Source organism: Mustela erminea, chromosome 7 (assembly GCF_009829155.1).
Source record: "Mustela erminea isolate mMusErm1 chromosome 7, mMusErm1.Pri, whole genome shotgun sequence".
Lineage (NCBI taxonomy): Eukaryota > Metazoa > Chordata > Mammalia > Carnivora > Mustelidae > Mustela > Mustela erminea.
In genome coordinates, this window is record NC_045620.1 from 84402421 (window position 1) to 84412676 (window position 10256).

General features: G+C 52.1%; 1 protein-coding gene across 2 annotated transcripts in view; it reads right to left on the bottom strand.

Annotated features, from left to right (window-relative positions):
- Positions 1 to 2831, bottom strand: part of SPRED2 (sprouty related EVH1 domain containing 2) — a 116262-nt gene extending 113431 nt beyond the window's left edge. The window contains exon 1 of one of the 2 annotated variants that reach the window (XM_032352290.1): positions 2726 to 2831. In XM_032352290.1, coding sequence (XP_032208181.1) covers positions 2726 to 2751 — 26 coding nt within the window. In that variant the 5' untranslated portion in view covers positions 2752 to 2831. The remainder of the gene's footprint in view (positions 1 to 2725) is intronic. The other variant, XM_032352292.1, reaches the window with a different exon arrangement.
- Between the last annotated feature and the right edge of the window lie 7425 nt (positions 2832 to 10256).

The following is a 10256-nucleotide window of genomic DNA, read 5'->3' on the forward strand; positions in this document are numbered from 1 at the left end:
CCAAACTGCTTTATTTTAATACACCTTGTCTACTTCCAAAAGATATCTGTAGGACCTCAAACATAAAGCCATTAGAAAAGAAAATGAAAGATCAAAATTCATACTAGAGAGGTAAATAAATCTAGCAAAAAGCTAGACTAACTACGACTACTGTAATCAAGCAATAATTTTAGCTCTGAGCTTTCAGACAGTGGTTGCAAAAAAACCCAACAAGAAAAAGGCAATCACAGCAAGTCCTGCAACCCAGAGAGAAACCTTCTTCCAGGCACTAACATTTAAAAGGAATTTTTCAGATGGGTCATTACGTAAGAACTTGAACAATACAATGAACAGTGTCCACAAATGGCAGTTTACAGCCCCTACAGCCCGTGTTCTTACGGGCTTACGTTTCATGTCTCATGCCAAGGTCATTACATTAAAAGTAATCCCAGGAAGGCCACTTCTGCACTGGGCTAAGGTGCCACGGCTTTCTGATTCTCTAACTGAAACCAGAACCTGTCCTCAAATACCCACTGTCTCAACTGGGCTTCTGACAGCAGTGGAGGCAGCCAGTTCCATGCTGAATTGCTCTGAAAGCATGAAATGAGATATAATAATTTCTTGCTGGTGATGCCACCCCAAATCCCTTTGCTTTGGCTATCAGATGGGGTAGGTGCAAAGCTGACATGCTATGGTGAAAAGGGAGAGGCCAGGCCAGTATTCCCAAGGGATGGAGGTAAGGAACCCAAGGCAGGGCGAATGGAACCAATCTGCAACAAGAATCCCGAAGTTCAGAGCAAGGCAACTGTCCCTCCCTGTTACTACTATCTGTGTGTGCCAGGACAGAGGAAGACCTATAAAAACACTTGTCTATTAGTCAAGTTGGTATGGGGGCAAGGCCCACCAGCAGATTTCTTCCCCACAAGAGCAACCCCCCCCCCCCCATTTTACCCTTTCCTGAAAGCAAAGCAAAATGTTTGAAAAGACCAGCACAGGTGGTGGGACTGCAGCAACAGGCACACCAGGCAGGATGCTCTCCAGGTGCGGGTGTCTGGCAGACCAGGGGTTACTGCAGTCAAAGATCCCCAAAGGAAGGAAATGCTCTTTCCCATACACCACCCCTCTCAATACCCTCTCGCGCCCAGCCTGGCAACAGCAGAGGCCAAAGGATAAAGGGGCATTAAAAAAAAAAAAAAAAAAAAAGTGAAGTAGTACTCTGAAGAGTAGAGCACAGCATTCTGTCACCTGCTACAAGAAAAGCCCTCCCTGTCAACCAGCCCTGAGTCACTTCCCCTCTCTGCATTGACTGTCAATGCTCACAGGGGCAAAAGACCCCAGGCCTCTCGAGCAGATACACGCCAACCCCCACGACCCCACAAATCCACTCTCTGGGCCTCTCCCCAGGGTGTGTCCCAGTGGCTACCAACCGGCTCTTTTGCGTCCAAGCCAGCGCCACTGCTACCTTAGCTAATGGCAGCTCTGAATGAAAGGAGCTGAGGCAGGCTCCGGATTTATGAATGTGCAGGGGAGGAGGGGAGAGATATCATGTGACAATAAAGGAGAGCGTCTTATTCACAAAAAAAAAAAAAAGAAAGAAAAAAAAAAAAGTGGCTGGTGGCGGGCACAGCCACTGAGCAGCGGCGTGGGCCGCCGTGAGGTGACCACTCCGACCCGAAGCCGACGACCTCAGGCGCGGGGCCCAGGAGCCCTGCCTCCGCTGCTCCCCTAATTGGAAACGCCTCGGGCGGGGGTGGGAGAAAGCCAAACCCGATTCCACTACCGCGAGGCTGGAGGGAACCTCACCTTGGCCCCCGGCTGGGAAACGGCCCGGATGCCCCGGAGGGCGGCGGGTCACCCCGGAGACCCTCCAGCGGAGCGCCCCGAGCATTGTTCCCTTCGGGCCCGCGGGCCGGGCACGCATGCCTGTGCATGCGCGCACACACACTCGCACACAAATACATACATTTACACACACACACACTCACATACACACACTGGTCCGCAGCACACCGCCCCGCACGCTCCCGCCCGCCCCCGCAGCACACGACTCGGATCCGCCCCCGAGCGGCCCTGATCCCGCGGGGCGCCTATCTCAAGCCCAAAAGCGCGTGCACACACGCTCACACGCGCCGCGGGACCCCTCCAGCGGCTCCCGCACGGCGACCTGCCTGGGGATCCCTGCTCACGCAGACCCCAGCGCAGCCCGCGCCCAGTCCTCCCCTGGCTCCGCCGTGTTTTTTATGAATGAAAATGTGGTATGCAAATGAGAGCGATTCAAGAAAACGAAATGGCGGAGCCTGGGCCCCAGTGGGTTCCCTCAGGGACCGGGGGGGCGAGCGGCGGGGCAGGAGTCACAAAGTCACTACATGAAAACCCACCGACCCCGGGAAGCCGTAGCGGGGGTGTCAGGTCTTTCGCTCCGGCCACGGAAGATTTCGGGGGGGGGGTGTTTGTGAGTCCCCGGAGAGGGAGCGGGGACCGCCCCGAGGTCACCCGCGCGCCCTTGGCCCCCGCCACGGCCCCAGCCCGCCGACTCAAGGCGCGCCCCCGCCGGCCCTAAGCAGTCTTTGCCCCCTCCTCACTTCAACAACGCGGGGGGAAATCTCGCAGCCCAAAGCCCACAGGCCGGCTAGTAGCTGCACCCCACGCCAAGTTCACCCAAGCAGCGTCCCTGCCTGCGTCCTCAGCCCCGGCTCCCTCGCTACCCCCGCGGGGCACCCTCGTCCCACCCCGCGGCCAAACTTACTCGTCCGGGTGTGTTTCTTCGGTCATTTTCCTGTTCACCTAGACGCCTGTCCCGCGGCGGGCAGCTTTGCTCCCTTCATCTTCCTGTCCGCTCACCCCCCTTCTTCACATCTCCGGAGATCGCCTGATTTGGTTGGGGAGGGGGAGCGGCGAGAGATGAAGGGGCGCCGCAGAAGGGAGAAGGGGAAGCAGGGCGATAGGAGCGCGGGTGAGGTTTGGGGAAGGGGTGCAAAGGCAAGCTGCGGGAGGAGTGAGCGCAGCAGCGCCCGGGGCTCTGCAGGAGGGGCTCCGGGGGTTCGGCAGCGAGCAGAGCGGGGAGAGATTTGGGCAGGGGACGGCGGTGGGGGAGAGGAGGAGAAAAACAAGCGCGCCGTGGAGCGGCTGAGACTGCTGAGAGGAGGAGGAGAGAAGGGCCAGCCGCGGGTGGGGGCTCGGTCCGGGGTCGCCCCCGGGGGCCGGGCCAATCAGGGTTCCGGGGAGCGGTCGGCGGCCGGGGGAGGTGCGCCTGGGAGGCGGTGCAGGGCGCCCCGTCCGAGCCCCATCTCTCGACTCCACCGATTTACTCCATATTGGATTCTCACCGCCGCCAACAGGAGGAGGAAGTAGGGCGGAAGCGATGACGTCTTCCCAGCGGCCAGAGGTGGTGGAGTGCAAAAAGCTTCCTACTTGCGACCGAAAGAAAAAAAAAAAAAAGGAGGGGGGGGGAAGGAGAAAAAAAAAAAACTTTGTCCCGCCTACTGAGCATGCCCGGCTTCCTTTCCTCCTCCCTCCTGGCTTACACTCCCGGAGGAGCCGCGGAACGGAGTTGTTTGTGCGGCGTCTGTCTGGCTCCAGATCCTTTTTCGCCATCGCTCCGGGTTTTAAGAAGCCCGAGAGGAGGGTGGAGGCGGGAGCCGGGGACTCGCACACATCTGGCTCCAGTTTGGTTCCCTCCCTCCATCCTAACCCCTGGATTAAAAATGGTGGGGGGCGGAGGCGGAGACCTGGAGTTGAGTAGAGGCCCAGAGGGGTGCTTGGGCTCAGAGGACCTAACTACCCTCCACAGTGGAACGGGAGGGTGGGGACTGCACAGGTGTTTTTGCCAACGTTCTGAATGGCAGAGCTTTTCAATTTCTCATGAATCTTGTGATCTTTTTTGTCTTGCTAGCGGAGTGGGCATTTTTGAGAAATCATTATTTGTACACTTAAAAAAAAAAAGGCAAATCCAACACAGCCCAGAAACGTTTGCATTTCAGTAGAAATGATGGACTTCTTCGGGTTAAAAGGTAAGCTCAAATACATGTTAAAAATTATTTAGTAAACCTCTCTCTTGTTGGAGGATGGCCCTTACCCCAGGCCCTTGAAGGCCATAGTTAGTGGGCCAGAGGTTACCAGCCCAGTGGACCTTGGCACAGATGAGGAGTAGTTTCTGGATCCCCTCTCCTCCTACCCTTTGTCTTTTAAATGATTTTTCTTGTCTTGGCCCTGGGACCACAGGCAGCCCCACGCTCTCCAAAGCAGCATTGTCTAGGAGTGGATAAGGCTGGCTTCCTTGGCATGCAACCTGTGCCGTTGCACGGAGATCTTTACTTGGTTTGATGTTCTGCTGTTGCAGTTTTGAGATTCTTTTTTTTTTTTAATATATTTTATTTATTTATTTGACAGACAGAGATCACAAGTAGGCAGAGAGGCAGGCAGAGAGAGAGGAGGAAGCAGGCTCCCCGCTGAGCAGAGAGCCCGATATGGGGCTCGATCCCAGGACCCCAGGATCACGACCTCAGCTGAAAGCAGAGGCTTTAACCCACTGAGCCACCCAGGCGCCCCTTTGAGATTCTTTATAGTGTTGGAACAAGGAGCTCCACACATTGACTTTACATAGCTGTTCAGTATTTCCTTGGGGGTGGGGGCGTCTTGCTATAAAGCAAGAGGTAGTCCCTGCCCCTTCCTGTTCTGCAAGCACAGTACACTTTCCACGCTACTGAATGTGCCAAGAGAATATGCAGAGATTTTAACCAAATAGCAGCCATTGAACAAATTAAGAGACTAAATGCCTCAAATGTAGTACACCTAAAGGGTATATGTATGCATTTGGAGAGCCACAAGTGTTCCAAAGATAGTTATCACCTTGAGTCAAGGAGAAACTAGTGGTTTACCCTAGGCTTCATGCCTATCACAACCATGATCTTTGTGGACATGGATTAGGGTTCACCCCCCTTTGATGCTGAGTGCTGGTGTGTAGTGCTGAAAAGGGAACTATGCAAGGGAAGAACACCTGGGCTTTTTTTTTTTTTTTTTCCTAGCAGCCTTGAGACCTTGAGTGAGACGTTTAGCAGTTCTTCAGTTTCCCTATAAAACATGGATAACAAAGACAATCTTGTCTTTCACAGGTTTTAAGGCCATTGAGAGGCTATGAGAAAGCACCCAACAAAGGAGCCTCTCATTGTTTTCTAAATCCCCATAAGGCTAAGGCATCTGTCCTGTCCTCACCTTTAGTCATTGCTTTTCTCCTGGAGGTGCTGAAAGAAATTCCACTTGGTCATTCCTGAACTTCCAGGAACAGATGTTTGTCCATGTCAAAATTTTCCATCCAGTGGGCATCACTATGGCTCCATCATCCAGTTTCAGAGTGTCCAAATGGCAAGGTGGCAGGTGAGATGATTATAAGTTTCTGCAGGTAGGCAAGTAAATCCGTGTCATCACCACTCATTCATCCAGCTCCCTGCTAATAGCAGTGAATGGCCCAGAAAGCAGACCAGGCAGCCAGAGGAGCAAAGAAAAACATTCTAAAGTCCAGGTGTCACCAGCTCCCCACTTGGATGTCCTGATGCCAAATTCCAGCAGGTCCTTAGGTTCTCTGAGCCTTGGATACAACACCTGTGGGGTCCGAATAATACCCTCAAAATACGGTTGCTGGGAAAAATAAATGGCTACAGTGATCGTATGGTATTAAGCAGCACACTGCGAATAGATGAATGGCAACCCTTTCTCCTCTCTAGCCAGTTGTAGTACTAAGTGCCACCCTCCTTCACTCACGTTCCTTCCTGTTCCTTTAAAGAAATCTTTCCAGTTCTCTTCAGCCTCGTTCAACACCCAAAAGGGGCCTTTTAATGTAAATGTTCTTAGCAGGTCACCTCTTCGTCTTCCCCCTCGATTGCTGCGACTCCTGCAGCTCCATAGAATAAATGGCGATATTGGGCGAATAACTCAGATATGTTTTTGATCTGAACATCAGGGTTTTATCGAAGTCCACTGAATTGTTACCAGAATAGCGGGTATCACGTATTTAGGGCTTTAATTTAATGACATTACCGAACGAGCTAAATACCCATATCCGTGTTTCTCCCCCACAACCAGAAAAACAGGGGGCGGGCAGCTCTGAACACGATCGATTCAAGGATGTCGACCCTTAGTGAAACCTTACAGCTTCAAAAGTAGAGTCGTTCTTCTCACAACTTCACGCACGCCCAGCGGAGCCCCCAGCAGGACCTCCGCCTACCCGCCCCTCCAGCTGGAGTCGTGGGCGGGGAAGCACCCCCAACCCGGGTCCTTCCGCCGGCCGCCTATAAATCCCGGAGTGCGGAACCGGAGCGACCCTCGGCCGCCAAGGAACGGGCATGCTCAGTAGACCCGCAGGTCTGGTTTCACTAGGAAGCCGGCCGCAGCCCCCGCTCCCTACCGCCCCGCACGGGCGCCGGGAGAAGCGGACATTTTATCTTTCTCGGCAGTCGGTTCTCTTTCGTGTCCTTCGCCCCTTCTCTGCGTCCTCCCACCTCATTTGGGTTCGGCAGGGGCCGCGAGTGTAGATCTCTCTGGGCTGGGTTTGGGAGCGGGATCTGATAAACCACTCCCCCCGGCCCCCACAGGGGCGCGCGCGCCGAGCCGGGGTGTTTTGGGGGAGGACTCAGCTGTGCACTAAGGTTCGTGCGGCACGGCCAGGCGGGCAGAGTCTCCCAGTGCCGGGGCGCCCTCGCTCCCCGCCCCGCAAGGCGCGCGCAGCTGCGCCCAGGCCTGTCCTCACCTCACCCCCATTCTGCCCCTTCGGTATTTCTCAATGACCGGCGGAGGACACTTCCGACGGGGGAGGGAGCGGGTATCATTAGCGCTTGGTTTATCAGTTCCTTCCGGTCTGCCCAGAGCCCAGCCCTGCGTGCCGCTCCGCAGCGCCTCGGCGTCCCGGTGCCTTTATTATGTTTAAGTAAGCGGCCGTGTGTGCCAAGTGAGTTTGTAGCCCAGCTGTCTCTCCCAAGACCGGGCGACGGGAATGGAAACCCAAGCTCTCGTAATAAAGGGGATGATGCAAACTTAGAAACTGACCCGGCGCCCGGGAATGGTGCCCCCTGTCCCCCTCCCCCCCCCCCCCCCCGGCGCGGGGCGTCTCAGTCGGGGCATGAATGGCTGGAGCCAGATTGCATAATCTACGTGGTATAAATAGCCGGCGGGCGGGCTGCTGACGCGCTCGCTGGTACCGTTATCGTGCCATACTTCTTGCCCCGGTGCAGCTCACTCCCAGCTCATTTTCCCTTTCTGCTGCGCTGCTGGGATTTTAAGTAGCAGAGATGAAAGGCTCTTGTCCCTGCCTCCCTCCTCCCTTGAGGTCATATTATGAATGAAACGCCAACCTCGCTGCTTTCCGAGGTGCCCCACTTCAGGCAGGAGACAGGCTCAATGTCAAGTGCAGCGGTCCACCAAAATGTGTGTGTGCGCTGTGGGGAGGGAGAGAAAGCAAGTAGGAATGAGTGACGGGGCTGGGAAACCTTCTGGTCGAGAAAATGTAACCGCTTAGGGTTAGCCTCCGGAGTTTCAGTTTACACCTCTACCAGCCTCAGCCAATTTCAGAGCGGATTGTTCAAAGGGTCTTTCGACTGTGGCTGCTCCCTCTCCCAACATAGGCCGCCGTCCCTTTAGAAGTGCTGTTTCATTCGGAAGTGCTGGTTCCCTCTCCCCTCGGAGGCAGCAGACATCCCTGACTATAAGAGCCCTGGGGACTTTTGAGGTTCGGGAGAAAGGCTAGTGAAACGAGTCAGTTTAGCCATTTTCTAGTTCTAGAACCCTTGGAAGACTCAGCTATGTCCAAAGCGGAGGAAATATAAAATCTTGTTCTTTGCAACAAATATTTCACAAGTATGTGGTCATTTTAAAAATGAAAGTATGCACAGGGTTTTCCCCCCCTTCTCTTAAACAAGTTTGAACGTATTTTCTCAAAGTAAAAGTTACCAGTTCTTTGCTGATGGGTTTCTGGCATATGAAAGGCAATAAATAGGCTCATTCTTTTTCAAATTATATGCCCATTACTCCAATCTGCACTCAAAAGTGTGGGTACTCTGTGAGGCAATAGGAATATGGAGGTGAATGAACCCAGGTCAAGTGGGGCAACAGGCCTGTGAAGAAAACTTTAGAGCAATGGGGTACCGCTCTAAAACCCGGAGCAAGCCAGTAGAGAAAGTAGGACTCCAGGAAAGGAAGGCTTTGGAGGAAGCAGTGTTTGAGCTGGATCTTGAGGGAGGGTGAGAGTGTTGATATGATAACTGGGAATAGGGGACTCTGGAATAGCCCAGTGAACACAAAGGCCTTGAGGTGGTTAACTGTGGGGAGAGAGTGTGGGAGTGACAAGCCCTAGAAGGAGGCCACATAGGCCATGCTAAAGGACCTTCGACTATCCTGAAGTCAACCTTTGTAGTGGGTTCACAGCTGAACTTTGTCAGTCCCAGTTCCCTGCAGTGGTGCCATAGATATGCAAATGTGGGGCAAGTGGACATTCATTGTTCTGGGATTTAGGGCATAAAACCACGTTCACAAACTGATAGCCCCTGGGCCACAAAAGGTCCCAGACAAGTTTTGTTTTGCCTGCATAAAGTAAATAAACAGGGCGTCTGGGTGGCTCAGTGGGTTAAAGCCTCTGTCTTCAGCTCAGGGCATGATCCCAGAGTCCTGGATTCGAGTCCCGCATGGGGCTCTCTGCTCAGCAGGGAGCCTGCTTCTCTGTCTCTACCTGCCATTCTGCCTACTTGTGATCTCTGTCTGTCAAATAAATAAATAAAATCTAACAGTTTAAAGTCAGATTATTTCATGTAAAAATCAAGATTTGGGGCTCCTGAAAAAACTCTAAAGATGTGGCAACAGTGAGGGCGCCTGGGTGGCTCAGTGGGTTAAGCCGCTGCCTTCGGCTCAGGTCATGATCTCAGGGTCCTGGGATCGAGTCCCGCATCGGGCTCTCTGCTCAGCGGGGAGCCTGCTTCCTCCTCTCTCTCTCTCTGGCTGCCTCTCTGCCTACTTGTGATCTCTATCTGTCAAATAAATAAAATAAAATCTTTAAAAAAAAAAAAAAAAAAAAGATGTGGCAACAGTGAAAGCAGGCCAAATCCTGCTTGGTAACAAGTCATTGTTTTGGGGGGCCACTGCCTTGTCTGTGAGGCTTCTGGCTCCCATAAGCATTTGTGGTTTTGACCTCTATGTGAACCTTTTATGACTGGATCAAAGCCCCTTTCTGAGACCCCAGGTAGGTATAACTTGTCACTGGGTACAGCAGTTTGCATGAGGAGCCCTGGGCCTCTTGGGGAGGAAAGATACCAATTTCCAATATCCTGCACCAAGACTCTGTATTGGGAAAATAAGTGAATCTTAGTGCCTTTAATGGTGGTTAGGGTGACAGGTGGGGGAGGGGAGGAGGGTTTAGTTCCCCAAAATGGAGAGACACAACTGACAGTTGCCACCAACTTTGAGATTGAGGAATACACTGAGGCCAGCACAGAGAAGAAAGGAATCTAGAGACAGTTCCATGGGGACATCATTTGAACAACTGGATTCAATCTTGCCAGAAGCTTGAGGATGATCTGGACTTTTAAGATCAAATTGGGCTTCTGTCATTTACGGCCAAAAAAATTCTAACTACCAAAATAGAAAGCCATATTCTGGATTGTGAAAAAGATTGAGAGGAAATAAGGAATGGAACAGAAGGGGAATTTAGAATGTGTGTTTGCAGTTTAACACAGGGACATCTGGGGTCAATGCCAGAGAATTTTGTAGAGATTCTGATTTTATAGAACGAACTTCACCCAGGAAGTTAACACTGAATGAGTTATAGCGACATCTCTTTTTGATGTCACCATCCCACCATCACCACCATAATTCCCATTTCCCATTTCCTTACTCTTTTCTTCAGGCCTCATTTTTCCTACTTTTATTCTCCATCCCCTTCTTCTGTGAAGACCTTAACTGAGAAAGAATTTTAAAAAAACAAAACCAGTGCCTTTAGATTTAAAACAAAATGAAAAATAGTATGTTTGGGGCAACTTTGTCTCTAATAAACCATTTTGCCAAGTTTTGGGGAATGGATAAAGAGTGATAAAGAGAAAAGAGGACAACAAAACTCAGTAATATATGGTTCCTGTATCAATTAGCTTTTGCCGTATAACAGACCACCACAAAATTCTATGGCTTAAAACAATAAACATTTTTTTATTTCTCATGAGTCTCTGGGCTGTTGACTCAGTGGCTCTTTTGGCTTTGGCTAGCTCAGCTGGGGCTGGATGGTTTAGGATGGTCTCTAACATACC